At 46.8% G+C, this 15,194-nt stretch overlaps 1 protein-coding gene across 1 annotated transcript in view; it reads left to right on the top strand.

Annotated features, from left to right (window-relative positions):
• The window catches only part of F13A1 (coagulation factor XIII A chain), a 140,388-nt gene extending 126,784 nt beyond the window's left edge, over window positions 1-13,604 (top strand). Inside the window, exons 14-15 of the mRNA XM_004598616.2 lie at window positions 8,213-8,349; window positions 13,232-13,604. Coding sequence (XP_004598673.2) covers window positions 8,213-8,349; window positions 13,232-13,385 — 291 coding nt within the window. The 3' untranslated portion in view covers window positions 13,386-13,604. The remainder of the gene's footprint in view (window positions 1-8,212; window positions 8,350-13,231) is intronic.
• Window positions 13,605-15,194: the final 1,590 nt, after the last annotated feature.

Genomic DNA, 15,194 nt, shown 5'->3' with positions numbered 1-15,194 from the left:
CCTCATTAGACAACTGGATGGATATTGAGGTGATATCTACAAATAACTTAGTATAGTGCCCTGATAAGAGTAAGTACTTGGGGAAGACCGAATCCTGCTGTGGCCTAGTCATCTGTTCTCTCCCTCCTGCTCGCTTCCCTCTAATCCCCTCTCTTTCTCTCGCCCTCTTCCGTCTCATCCATACCCACTGTGTCTGAGATTCATGGCCTCAGTCAATAACACTGACAGTGACGCTGCCCCTCCTGCTATTAAATGTGAACACCCTGTAAGACGCACACTAGTGAGGTTTGTACCTGCAAAGATGCTTGGCCCACGGCAGCAGCTGGAGGTGTTGGGAGATGTTCCTCCCATCTCTGTCTCCAGGTCCAGAGATTCCTCCGACAGTCACATCCCTGAAGACTGGTTAGGGCAGCAAGAGACCCAGTGCCCTTAGGAGAACATGATCCCATGAACCTGCTGAATCTGGTCAGAGGGTGTTGAGTCCCTGGTCACTCCATGAGGACTGTCAGGCAAGAAAACTGGTCGGGAAGATGGCCATGCGCTTCGGATGACCTCTGCTGGGTAGCTGCCGTCTAACTCAGCTCAGCAGCCTGCCCCGAATGGTCACCTCATATGAATTTTCTCATATAAGCATAGTACAACATTTTAAAAATTACAACCATGAGCCTTACTTGTCTGCCTGTTGAGTAAAAGAAGCTCCCAGTGTTTACTCGTCTCTTTGTTCAGTCCCTTACTCTTTTATTACTTCTTCTTTTTTTCAATTCATTTTATTTGTTGTTGCCTACTGTATAAATCCGTTGTAACAAATGCCAAGAGCTTTAAAAATCATCAAAGAGTAGCTCCACTTCGAGAACCTGCTTACTGACTTGGTCACAGGAACGAGCAGGATGAGCTGGCCTCTCCTTTCAGTCCTGGTCAACCCTGACCAGCGCCAGGAGCCCGTTGCTCTAGCTGAGTCTGAATCCACTTTTACAGACCAGGAGTGCCCCTCTATAGGGACAGTGCGTGGGCTCCAGGAGGAAATCTCATCCATAGACATCAAGTTCCACAGCAGGAGGTCTATCCGCTGTACAACTTGAGTGGAGAGTGCAGCTCACGCCTCACCGTCAGTGCTTGGAGAGGGTGCAAGGACCTTGCCCTGGGTGACTCCCTCCAGGCTGGCACTCAGGAATGCAGACTGTGCTCATCAGGAGGAAGAGAAAGCAAGGGGTGACAAACCCAGCCCCACTCCCTCACTTCCCAGCAGGCCCCATAGCATGATGTAGACCCTGGCAGACGGGAGCAGCCCCCTGGAGAAAGCCCCTTTTCTGCCTTGTGCAGATGTACCCCAACTCAGCCCCACATCCAGATCTTTTCTGATTCCAGACAAGGCTTGGTTTTCTTAACAGTGGCCCTAGTGTTTCATTCTGTGCAGAGCCTTACACACCTATGATTTTACCTTGGGATCCTCTTCGTTTTCCTGTGGCTCCCAGTGCCCAAAGCCCCATCTTTTAACTAGAGTGTGACGAGGTGCTGTGCTGGGTGTGAAGCCCCAGTTTCTCAATTCATGTGCCTTAGTCCTGGAGGACAAAGTAAAACTGGGGGTGGGGGTGGCATCAGGCCCAGCAGGTGGGGTGCTTGTTAGGCTCTGTCTGCTGGTGGCAGCTTCCAGCTGGCACAGAACCTAGGGAGCAGTAGTGGTGGCTGGTGGAACTGGGTTCCTGTTACCCACCAAGGGGACTTTGATTGTGTTACTGACTTAGGACTTCTACCACTCAACCACTGTGGGTCTTTGGGAAGTGAGCTAGCATTCAGGAGACCCCTCCCTCTCAAATTAGTAAGTAAAAATTTTAAAAACAGCATTAAGGAAAACCCATAATGAATTCCCCCAAAGTGGTGAGCAACAGCTCTCTTATTCTGAGTGAACAATTGCATTTCATTCACTGTGGGCACCAATGGCTAATGCTTTTCATATAGCACACTCTGTTCTAGCCACCCCAGCCCTTAGGATCTCCAAGTGAAGCAGACACAGCCCACACTGACGGCTACAGCCTGGGAGCTGGACCTCTTCATTTTGACCCCTGGTGCTCGGAGAGGAAGGGTCTCTTCCCCAGTGCCTGGGGATCTAAATCCACCTCACTCCCATGGGGGCATTTACTGAGGAGGGTTTTAAGTCACCCTGGCAACATTCCCTCCCTTGGAGCTCAGAAAGCACAAATGTCACTGTGTTTCCCCAAATGCATTGACTCATCCCAAGACTCACCTCAGAAACCAAGTCCCGGAGAGCTCGAGCGGCTTACTCAAGGACACACAGCTGGCAGCCGCTGAGTCCAGCTCATGTCCTCTATAGCTTCACCCAGAGGAAAGTCACTGCCCGGACCCCAGGCAACCCAGCTGTGTCTCACAGTGTCCCAGAATACCTGCAGGGAAAATCCAAGACATCTGTGGGACCCCGTTGGGTGGTCCTCTGAACAGGTGAATCCAGAGGGGGCATCACCTGCTCTGGTAGCAGATTCTCCATCCCTTACTAGCTGGGGGTCATGGAGGGTCATGCCACCGAGTGGGACAGGAGGAGGCCTCATCTGAGTCTCCATGTGTATGTAGCTCCAAGCTCCACGCTGTGTGTTTCTTCTTTCCTTCTCACAACAGCTATGAAGCAACACACATTGAGAAGGAAAACAAGAAATCGCCATTAACTGGGGTACTTTACCTGTAATTTCTTCTATACATTCCCTGCTGCATTTTTTAATCTGTAAAAGAGACACACATACCAGGAAAAACATCTAGAATAACATCTCATTGGCCTGGCAAGTAATCACACCACTTTTTGAAAAAAATAATATCTCTAGCTTAACTCTAAATAGAAAATGAAATTATCACCCAGGAATACATATCAGGGCCCCAAGGTCACACTGTCACATCTTACTCTGGAAAGCAAATGCTTTCCCCATAAAGGCAAAAAGCAAGAGGTAGATGGTAGAGGTGTTTTCAAATTTAGCTCAGGGTCAACTTACAACCATTGACCTCAGTGAATGGCTTAGTGGTGAAATAAAAAGGTAACTTCTGCAAATGATTCTTCAGTGGACTTCAGAAAATAAAAGTGCTATTCCAGCTTTTACAAAGTTACTATTTTTACCTCCCTTCTTTCAGAGATCAGTGTATGCTGGGCTTAAAGACGAATGTTTTCAAGTCAGAAAGACCTAGATTTCTGTCTGAGTTGGCTCTTCCAGTTCCCTAGCTGTCTAAGTAGCTTACCTTCTAAGTTTCACTTTCATATGAATAGAATGGGGTCTGGGGTTTGTGTGCAGAAAGCTTGGTCCTCAGCATGCCAGTGTAGAAGTCACTTGCTTGCTAGCTTGATGGGGTTGGACCTCTGGGATGTGGGGGCCCAGTTGAGGGTAATGGGGTCTTGAGACCTTTGTCTTCATGAAGGACTGGATGTTGATCTCATGGGGTGAGATGACTCTCCTGAGAGCAGGTTCCTATAAAGCGAGGTCACCCCTCCTGCTTGGTTCTTCCACAGGCAGCTGGCTGCCTTTGGAGGTTTCTGCTGTGTTGTGGTGCATACAGCTACCATAACAGAGCTATGTTACTGGGACCTTACAGCTACCAGAATTGTGAGCCCAAGTACCCAGCATGGAAGCTACCAGAATTGTGAGCCCAAGTACCCAGCATGGAAGCTACCAGAATTGTGAGCCCAAGTACCCAGCATCGAGTCTCCAGGCTCACCTGCTTGACTTGCTGACTACACAAACTAGAGAAAGTGACTTAACTTCTCAACTGGAAAAGGAGACTCATACTGTCTCCCCATCTGTTTACTGGCCCATAGAAAGGAACTTCTGTCACAATGGGAACATTCTAAATCTACTCTAAAGTCATATCTCTCAGTCACATGTCACTGTTGTGCACCAAAAAGCCAGCCAGTGGCCAGGGGGGATGGAATCTTTTACATTCTACATCATTTTTGTTCATTCAAACTAAAATAGCCTCATGTGGATTGGTGGATGTCATGTTGGACAGCACAGACTTAGGGGGTTCCCTGACCAAAGTGAAACCATTAGAAGTTATTCAGGAGACACCAGAACTGGAAGAGGGCAAAGCGTGCACGCAAGCAGTGACCTGTCACCAGTAGTAACCATGGGCTGTGGAGCAGAAAAACGCGATTTCCAGGGAGTTGTGGAATATGTGGTTGCACACACTGGGCCAGAGGCTGTTATGTGAATCTCATAAGTTTTGTGCACCAAATGGCCAAGCCAATCCGTGCCTTCTCTTACCTTCATGCTTCCTCCTTCATTGCAATTTTAATTTTGATTACCTACATGTTTTGTTAAGCCTAAACTCAGTGAAAGAGACTTCATTGTTGCCTAGAAAGTCATTTCTCCCTAAAACTTTATGTGGGGTGTGTGTGAGAGAGAGAGAGGCAGAGAGAGAGAAAGAGAAGGATCACTTTTTAGCCAAGAATCAAAGTAGCTGCTAGTATCATGAAATAGCTTATAAGAGGTAAGAATACAATATGTCAATTTTGGCAAGTATGTAACTAATATTTAGATAGCATCTAACTTGGAAAAACATAATACCACAGCTCATTTTTAATGGGGATATTTTCAATCAAATATTGAGAACTAAGCGAATCAGAACCATAAGCATGGAGAAGTATTCGTCGTCACCACAAATGATACCTGCTTTACACTCTTCTGCGGTCTGAGCAGCAGGTGTCCCTCCATAGAGCACATGCACGACAACTATTCAACTTGACCTACCCTTCTTTGGGTTTCCTCCAGCCTCCCATTATTTAAGATTCCATGAGAGTACAGAAATCAGAAATACAGCTCTGCTGATTCGGAGCTGTGTTTGCAACACTCGATAAAAGGCAGCTGTATAGCTGTCTGTAAGCATCCTGTGCTACCACTCATGCTTCTGCCCAAATTTCTACTATTCTCAGCGTGTTATGGATTCCAACTATCATCTAAATCAACAAATAACATGAAAAAAGCAGGTGTAAGCTCCACTGTCCCTAAAGGAGGAGAAGGGAAAGGCCTCCACTTCAATTTCCCAAGCCAAAAAGGAGAATGTTGAATAAAGGCAGGCTTTTCTAAGGATCTGGGCATCTAAGACTCGTTATCATCTCACTGGCCAGAGACTAGAGAGTTAAAATCCAGGTGCAGGAGGACAGCATTAGGAAAGGGACCCTTAATCTTTGTGACATGAAAGAAACAAACGACAATCAAAAGGACCCACTCTGATCTCCCCAACTTCCCAGCCAGCAGCTGGTTACAAACACTGTTTCTGAGAGCAAGCTCATTGGGACACAACACATGAAATGATCCCAACAGCTTGGTTCTGCTGGCCATATGTAGATCTAAAGTCTAGATACAAAGCCCCAAACCCACCGCCAAATTTGCCAATACTGTTCTCCTCCCCAGTCATTGGTGACCTGGAGGGGTATACTTGGCTTTCCACAGCCCGGTCACATTCCTGCAGAGCTGGCTAAGCTGTGTGGAGGGAGTTCTTCGTCTGGGGCTCGGGAACTCATAGAGGACCATGGATAGCCATACGGGTCTGTAGGAAACCCCTGAAAACACATCCACAGTACAAAAATGCATTTTACGTTTTGGTTGTGCAGAGGAAGAGTCAGTCACTGCTCTCAGATTTGTTTAAGGGGCTTTATTTGCAATGACGTAACGTGGGGAAAACAGATGATTCCCAAATGTTCTTCCCAGCATGGATTAAACTGATCACAGTGGCTCCATATAGCAGGCTCACTTCTTCCAGCTTAAGGAGCTTTTGTGAATGTCACCTTTATGTTGTGTTTATAAAAATCCAGATTCCCCTTGGATACTTAAAAGATTTTAATTAATTAATTTGCAAAAGAGAGAGAGAGAGAGAGAGAGGCAGGTAGACAGAGGAAGCTACCATCTGCTGGTTCATTGCCCAAATGTCTGCAACAACCAGAGTTGGAGTAAGCCAGACCAGGGACACAGAATCCAGAACAGGCCTCCCGAGCGGGCATCAGGGACACCAATCCTTGGCCTATCACCTGCTACCTCTTGATTTGAAGATGTATCTTAATAGGAAGCTAGAACTGGGAACAGAGCCCTCAAACCCAGACCCTCCACAAGGGAATGCAGCATTGCAAATGACATCTTAACAGCTACACCCATTACCCATGCCTGGAATGTTTTGAATGAAAGAAAAACGTGATGAATACACTAGAGAATTAAACCAAGGACACAGATTGAAGCCTTCGAATGCACTTCCAGTACGTCTGAAAGTATTTCAGGAAGCTCATGGAAAAGGAATTAGTATACAGGTTTACTTTGGTGCCCAAAACTTAGTCAACACACGGTTCTTTCATAATATATATTTTTTCATAAAATTTCAAAGACTTCATGCATACACAAATTTCATGCTGAAAGATAAGATCATAGAATTTTATTTTCAGCTGTAAAATCAATAAGCGAGGGTCATCATCTCTGGGTAACGTGTCTCTTCTTTTCCACCATTCATAAACTAAGCTCATTTCTCACAGTGACTAATGAAGCAAGGTGTGGTGCCCGCACTCTGAGTGCCAGTTCACGCTCAGATGCTCTGCTTCTCCCCAGCTTCCTCTATGATGTAACTATGGAGGTGGCAAAGGACAACCCAAATGCTTGGGGTCCTACTGCCCATATGGAAAGCTTAGGTGGAGTTCCATGCTCCTGGCTTCAGCCTGGCCTGGCCCTGGCCACCGTAGCCATTTGGGCAATCAATTAGCAGCTGTAAGGCTTCTCCCTGCCTTTCTCACTTTCTCTGTCGTTCTTTCAAATGGAGTAAAAATTCAAAAGAAAAAAAAAGAGGAAAGAAAATGATATAATAATGTCTGGATTATTATATGGAAAACTCAACCAGTAAATCCTATCTTTAAACAGTCAACCTGATTTAACAACTGTTTATTGGTCATTGGATGGGCATTAAGAGTGAAAAATGGAGCCAATATGGAGATACAGCAGGCGAACCATCTGCCGGTGGCAATGCCATATCATACGTGTGCCAGCCATGTCCCAGTGGCTTCACTTCCACTCTCGCTCCCTGCTAACAAAGGAAGGTTCAAGGCCTTCGGCCCCTGCAACCCTGTGGGAGACATGGAGGAAGCTTTTGGCTCCCAGCCTCAGACTGGCCCAGCTCTGGCCGTTGCAGCCATTTGGGTAGTAAACCAGTTAGCGAAAATTTCTCTCTCTCTCCCTCTATTTCTGTCACTCTGGCTTTCAAGTAAAACTAATGAATATTTTAATTAGAAAAGAAGAGTGAAAACTGGGGCAAAATATGAGGTAAGTAAAATAAATCACCCAGAGACTTGGAGATCTGATATGTGTGTCCTTGCCATGTGCCTGGCAGCGTGTGAGCTGCTTCATGCGCCTGACCTCACCCCACTCTTTCCATGAGGGTAGGAAATCTAGCTCCCAGTGACTTAGGTCATGTACAGATCCACCATTTTGCCCACATACCTTCCAAGCAAATGCACACCTGCTAGAGCTCCAAGGCCAGGTTCCAACACACTGTGCCGGTGTTGAGAAGTCCCATTGATGCAAGGGTGTTGGATAGACAAGACAGAACATGACAGCTCGTAAGAACAATGGCACTAATCAACAGTATTGCTTTGCCATACAAGGGTCAGCTCAGTTTGGGAGACAAGAAAACTGTCAGAAGTTTCAGTAGGTCACCCAAGACCCCACTGCAAGTACTTGTCAACACTGACATTGAACTCTGGCCAAACCCAACCTGATACCCTTGGGAGTTGTTACTGCTTAAACTCACCAAAAAACACCTTCTCTTCTAGACTTACACCCTTGTAGATGCACATGTTGAGGCTACAGGTGAAAAATCTCTTGCCTTTAATTCTTGTTCAAGAACTCCTTCCTCAGACAGTGCCAAGCAGCTGTGTTGTTACAGCAAATGTACTTTCATCTCCTGCTGACACAGGGCAGCTGATGGTGCTGGCTATTAACCTGAGCTCTAATGAGGTTGATTTTTATAATAAAGAGGAGACTGTAAGTTTAATTAGTAACTTTCCATCCTTTTCCTCCGTAGGTATCCCACAGTCTAAGTGATCGGCTGTCACCATACTGGTCTCTTTGCTTAAGGATAACCGCAGTGCAAAGCTGTAGCACACATGAGCCTGATTTAGAAGCCTGCAGAACCGAAGAGGCTTGCTCTGGTGTTGATGTGTCGTTTTCTGTCTTGCCTTGTCCGGCAGGTGCGTGGCACACCTGAAGTTGGTTCTGACATGGTTTTCACAGTCGAGTTCACCAATCCTTTAAAAGAAACTCTGCAAAATGTCTGGCTTTATGTGGAGGGTCCTGGAGTGATGAGGCCAAAGAGGAAGTTGTTCCGGTAAGTGCTGGGGCAGGCGATGCTGGTGGAAGATAAAGGAGGACCGTGGGGAGGCTTCACCCTGCAGTTTTTTCCAAGTGCACATTTGATCCCCAGTGGAAATCTCTGAGGATATCTCTTCCTTGTTGGTCATTTCTGCTAGCTCCTTGCTGCTCACTCACAGACTAGACTTAAACCCTCGGGCTGGTTTCACCAGCACTCCCTTCATCTAATTCTTCAATTTGCCCAAAGAATGTAGGCTATACAACTATCTCCTCCTGCAGCTGAGGAATATAAAGTGTCCACAACTCAACTGGTTTGCCCCCCAAGTTAAGTAGGTTACGGAGTAGAGTCACTGTTGCCCCCCAAGTTAAGTAGGTTACGGAGTAGAGTCACTGTTGCCCCCCAAGTTAAGTAGGTTACGGAGTAGAGTCACTGTGCAGACTCAGACACTCAGGGTAAGTAATTCCAGGACCCAAAACCCAAGGTTCCAACATTTTGTCAGCATAGTTTCTCATCTGTCACTTCCACTGATATTCCCTGAATATCCTACTGTGTGTCAGATTATCATAAAAAATAAAGTCGCGTTTCTTGGGTCCTATCATTCCAACTTCCGCTTACAGGGAATGTGACTTCAACTGTTTCTCCCTCCCTCTCACTGCAGTTTGTCAGTGCACCTCTTCAAGTGTGACACCCAGAATGCTTCCCAATCTTTAAGGTTTATTACTTTCAATTTCACCACAGATGAGACCCTGTCAGCACCAATCACTCTAGTACAGTTCCTGTAGGGTGACCTTGCAAGGCCTAGAAAGGGAGGTGGAAGACTTGGGAGAATGTCTTATTACCAAGAATGTTAGGAATTTTCCCGGAATCCTTCAGAAAGCCAGCTGCTCTGTGACAAGTGCAAGCCTTCGCTCACTCTTGGAGCTGCTTTATTGCCTGCAGAAGGCTCTCTGAGTTTCTTTCAAATGATAGCAATCGCATTTCCAGCATATGTCAATGTGGACCCAAGAAACAATGGAACACATAAGCCGAAGGCTTTCTTTTAAAGGCGAGTACAAACCATACCAGCCAGGGAAAGCAGCAGGACAAGAAGAATTGAGTTAGACCTCCATGCCAGCTGAGGGGAGGGGGCAGCAGCGACAGCACTGCCTGCGTCCGAAACAGCAGCCTCACTCACCTGCTCTCACACCTTCCCACTGGAAACTGATGCACAGACTGCTAAGACAAAGCAAAGCATGCTTCCTCTTCCCACTGGATTCTCAGTTATGTCACAAGCTTCATTCAAGGGTACTGTAACCACCTGCTACCTTCACTCTTGATTGTCTGGAAAATCCTGTATTGATCAAGGCAGATACATGAGGGGGACATGCATCACTTCATTCTGTGTCTTAGTTGGCTAGGGGTGCTATAGAGATGTTTAGACAGAGCAACTTATACAGCAGGCATTTATTTCTCATAGTCCTGGAACCTGGGACATCCGACATAAAGGTGTTGGCCAGTTGAGTTCCAGGCAAAGGCTGTCTTCCTGGCTTGCAATTGGCCATCTTCATGTGTCCACACAGTAGGCATAAGGGAAGAATGGTCTTCCACATTTCTTCTCCTGACAGCACAAATCCCATCCCAAAGACCCAAATCTTGTGACTTAATTACTTCCCAAATTACCCACCACCAAACACCATCACATTGGAGGTTAACAGATAAGGGGACAGGGAAAAATTCTATCAAGCTCTGCTTTCTCTGCTTCCTCCTGCCTCTGACACAGCTTCACAACCGACACCAGGGGCCAGTGCAGGGGTGTAGTGGGTCGTGCTTGGGCTGCGGCACCAGAATGCCACATGAGTACCAGCTTGTATCTGGCCTGCTCCTCTTGTGCTATAGCTCCATGCTGGGAAAGCAGTGAAGGGTGGCGCAAGGCCTTGGGCCCCTCTACTCAAGTGGGATGCCCAGAGGAAGCTCCAGGTTCCTGGCCCAGTTCCAGCTGTAGTGGTCATTTGGGGAATCAACCAGCAGATGGAAGAGCTTTCCCTCTATCTCTCCTTCTGCAACTCTGCCTTTCCAACACAAAGAAATAAATCTTGAACAACAACAACCACAAAAAGACCAGAACCAGCTAGCAACCACTACCATCTTGTCAAATAATCTGAATTCTGCCACCGTTACCTTCTGTTACTGAGATCTTGTCCAGGAGTGTCCTATTCATGCAGCTAACAGGACTCCTAGAAAGTGTGGTTGCATACAGTTAACTGCATTCCTTTGTAGCATACAAAGGTAAGAGTTCAGGGACTCACCCACTCCCACCCGACCACTCTTATCCGTGCCAGACAGAGTGAACGCAAGGCAGAGAGTGTGTCTTGACCCAGAGCAGGGACCCTGGGAGGCCAGCGCTGATGAACAGGAAATTGGAATTGAGGCCAAAGGAGGCCGCCCTGTGCGTGACTCCTGCCTCCATGGAGAGCTCATGCTATGCCCCATTTGCCTCCCACCAGTCTCAGATGCTCACAGGGTCTGTTTCCACAGACACAGCTCTTAAGTTTCTGCCCTTGACACTTAGCGAGTACCGAGTCATTTTCCTTCCAGACTCATTCTCTTTTTCTAAAAAAGAATCAGATTCTCTGAGTTATTCCTAGAAAAACAGTTCTCTAACTTTGTGATTGGGACTCAAAGTTTCTGAAGTAGGCTAGGTGTTGAGAGCCAGATCCGCAGAAGATGGGCCACAAAGTCGCTTCTGTGTGTTGTAATAATAATCCCATTTGCCTCAAGTGCCTCCCAGATGATAAATGGCTGAGTTATCCTGACCGCTCAGCACATTACTGAAAGTCATTTATCACCACATCTGTGCCCAGCAAACAGGATTATCTCAGCATTACTCCTCCTCCCAAAGGGGGCACAGCATCCTTGTTTCTCTCCTTGCTACGTTTTGTCTATGGGTGCAAGAACACACCAAGGGATCTTCAGGCATGAGTGTTTTCCTAAGCACACATCATGATGTAGATGATTTTGCAAGTAAGAGGAAAGGATGAGTTAGGATGAGAAAGTAAGAGGAAAGGATGAGTTAGGAAAAGATTTAGTCTGAGTCTGAGGTGGTTTTCTGTCTGGGCCTGTCAAATCCCCTCAAAGCAGGACAACTGTTCCACCCAGAGCAGCTAATTGATCACTTGGGGAAACCAGGAGAGGGAGAATGAATGAATCTGGGCAAAACAAAACAAAAAAGTGGCACAAGCGTTAAGAAATAAATATCTTGGACTTAGTCTCTTATGGCTTTGATCACTGAACACAAATAACACTGTAGTGCCTCCTTGTGTGCAGGTAGCAGCAACTTTTTAAATTATTATTGCGGAAGTTCAAGCTTACCAAGCAGGACAGGAAGCTAGTCATTGTGATAGTCATAGAGACTACATTCTTTTCTGGAAATTTATTTGTTTTCTTTTTATTTGAACAGCAGAGAGAGTGAAACAGAGCCAGAAAGAGACTTATTATCTGCTGGGTCACTCCTCCGATGCCCACACCATGGGGGCACAGCCAAGCAGGAAGGGGGCTGAGAAGTCGGTCCAAGTCCCGGCACAGGGGTGGCCCAAGTGCTCGAGCCATCTCCTGTGTCTTCCTGGTGTGTACCTTAGCAGGAAGCTGGTCAGGAGCAGAGCCAGAACTCAAATCCAGGCACTCTGGTATGGGATGCTCACATCCCAAGGAGCAGTATAACCACTGAGCCCAGTGCCTGCCCTGAAAACAGCACAGTCTTCTTACCATCCATTTGTGGGAGAGGAAACAGCTGCGAGGTCCGTATGTTATCGAGTGGAAGAGGCCCAAACCCTTGGACCATCTGTGCTGCCTTTTCCCAGCCGATAGCGAGGGAACCGGACTGAGAGTGAAGCAGCCGGGACAAGAACCAGTGTCCATTTGGGAAGCTGGTGTCAGAGGTGACAGCTTTACCCACAGTGCCACAATACTGGTCGCTGTCACACAGCGTGCGCCTCAATATCCCCACCAAAACAGTCAGTTCCCTTTTTCTGCTTTCAATTCAACTTCTGTCAGTGGTCCCGGGGAAGGGCTGGTTCAGGGCTGTGTCAGGCCACCCAGCACAGCCCTCCTTCAGAGTCAAAGAACATCACTCACACACTTGCCTAACACTGAGAGGCAGGACAACTGTCTTTCCTGGGGGGTAAAGTAGTTGAACGTGTAGGCAGTGTGTTCAAGGAAGGCATCCTCTCACATGACCTAGCGTGAAGTAGAGCTAGTGGCACCGTGGTGTGGGCACTCAGATGAGGCCATTTAGCAGCCAGATGGTCTTAGAGAAGTAACTTTCCTTGCCTAACTTTCCCTTTTTAACAACCATAAAATGTGTCTAGCAGTATCTAAAGCAAAGAGCTGTCACAAATATCAAACCTGTACGAATCTCTGTGGGGAGCTCTCCAAAGTAGCACAAATACCCTCAACCTCAAGAAGCCGAGACTGAGCGAACCATGTGTGACATGGTGTGCTTGCCATGGAAGTTCAGGGAGACTCAGAGGAGGACTGAGGTGGGAGAGAGAAAGCACCAGAAACCCATCACCGAAAGGTGCCTGGGTGGAGGGACCCAGCTGGTGATTGCAATCAGATGGTGAGTCACAGAGCATGAAGATAGTCAGGCAGCAGCAGTCAGACATGGGAACATGGTCTATTCCAAAGAATCCTGCTGCTGTCAGGAGGCCAGCAGACACAGGCATGCAGCAGGACTGATGGCCCAAGGGCACTGTCAGTTTCTGCAGAGCCTCACACAGGAGCAAAGCTGTGCTGCACCAGCCAGTGAGGTCATTCCAGTCTCCAACCACCATCAACTGAGGTACAAAGAACAAGTCACCCAGGCTTGCTGATGAGGTTGGGAATTTGCATCTACCAACTTCTCTCTTTTCCATCCTTTCAGTGAAGTCCGGCCCAACGCCACCGTGCAGTGGGAAGAAGTGTTTCGGCCTTGGGTCTCTGGCCCTCGGAAGCTGATAGCCAGCATGACCAGTGACTCCCTGAGACATGTGTACGGCGAGCTGGACTTGCAGATTCGACGCCAATCTTCTATGTAAAGGCACTAGAGGCTGAGTTGGACACCGGCGCTTGGCTAAGAAAATTCTAATGCAATGATAGTCAATCCATGCTTTAAACTTAGGTTATGTGTAGACCCATTTGGGACTGAAGAGGACCCCCAAGTGGCAATGACAAGGATTTCAAATACCCGGCTATTGGGGTGGGTGATAGTGTATAACCAGTCCCTCTCCAAAGCAGACTGAGCGTTGTCTATAATTAAGCTCCCTAAGCTCATATAAGTCATCATTTATCATCACACATGGCTGTGGCTGCAAGTGTCAGAGTGTTCCCCTCACCTTGTTTCAAACAAGACTTCTGATTTCCCCATCAGTCTTTTGAGAGTGACATAGTCCCCTGAATGGGAGAGAAGCAAGGGACTCGGGCTGAAGATTCTGTTCCTCTTTCTTGGACTGAGATACTAGCCTCTATGTCGGATATTTTTCCCAGGAATTGAACAGAATGTCATTTTTCTTCTTGGCAAAGCTGCAGGGAGGTCTCGCATCTTACACCTGCATCCAAGTGACTGCCTGCCAAATTGCACAGCTTTACCTTGGGAGGAGATGGGGCCCCACATCCACAAATTGCATTTGTGGGAAACTTGATCACCTAAGAGGAGATCAGAAAGCAGGTGCAACCCTTGGATCTATTAAATAATGTAGTTTTATGGTGCATTTTATAAGAGGTGTCACACTGTAACCTGATCAGCAGGAACCAATGTCCCTAATTTTAACTGTTTCTGGGGTATGGAAAGTGAAGAGGCTCCCGTGGCACTGGACAAGGAGGAATCAAGTTCCTTCAGGAGTGATTGGCTTCACCTGTGTCTCTGGAAGGCCCTTCACACCGCCATGCTGGCCCAGGTCCCACTTTATAATAGAAAGTGCCCAGATGTGTCACAGGAGGGCAGCCACTGGATAAGGCTCCTGGTGTTTATTTACAAGGCTGATTGTGGTCACAAATTGCCATTGATATGCCTGAGGTGTGATTTAGGTCAGTAGACTGCAATCCTCCATAAAAAAATACACATTGGGAATGGGATTTGCCCATGAGGGTCCCCCTCCATGGTTATATCATATCTTTTGTCAATAAGTCATCTCCTAGCACTTGCCAAGCCTTCTAATGCCCACATTTAAAATTAAAAGCATTTTACTACACTGGCTTAACATAGCACATTATTATTAACAAGAATGTAATAGACGCTTGAAATAAAGTTATTCTGATTGTTTGCATCTACACAGAGTGAATGGCTTTTATTTTCCACACAACTCAAGGGGGATCATGGTCTGTTTAAGGAAGCCCTCCTCTCTTTGTCAGATAGCCCCTGCCTGGATAGGAAGACAAGCATCTTGCATGGAAGAAAATTACTCTTTTAGGCATCAAAGCCATAGTTTTCCTTACCTGTTCTCCACGTTTTATTAACCATGTTCTCTGAAACAGGAATTTAACACATTTAATCCAAAAAAAATTGAAATCACTTTTAAAAGTAGCGATTTTCTCATTGATAATCTTATCAACCATTATGGGGATTCAGTGGATAGTTGAGATGGAAACCATTCATAAAGAATGCCTGTGATAGTCTTAGAGCAGAGATGGGAAAACTTGGCCAACGTGTACGAGAGATCCTTCATAGAATCAGCCTCATAGGTTGAACAGCTGTAGCTCAGATGCAACTCCAGAATCATTCTCAACCCCAGGCAGCAATGGCCAACTGCTTTGGAGTTGATACTCAAGGGGTCCACTGTGTCCACCTTGCAGCCAGCCTCTCTCCTTTAGAATGTTTGCATATGCTTAATGAAGTATCTGAAGGAGAG

This window comes from Ochotona princeps, chromosome 1 (assembly GCF_030435755.1).
Source record: "Ochotona princeps isolate mOchPri1 chromosome 1, mOchPri1.hap1, whole genome shotgun sequence".
Classification (NCBI taxonomy): domain Eukaryota; kingdom Metazoa; phylum Chordata; class Mammalia; order Lagomorpha; family Ochotonidae; genus Ochotona; species Ochotona princeps.
Note: the sequence above shows the minus strand (reverse complement) of the source record. Positions and strands in the feature narration are given on the sequence as shown.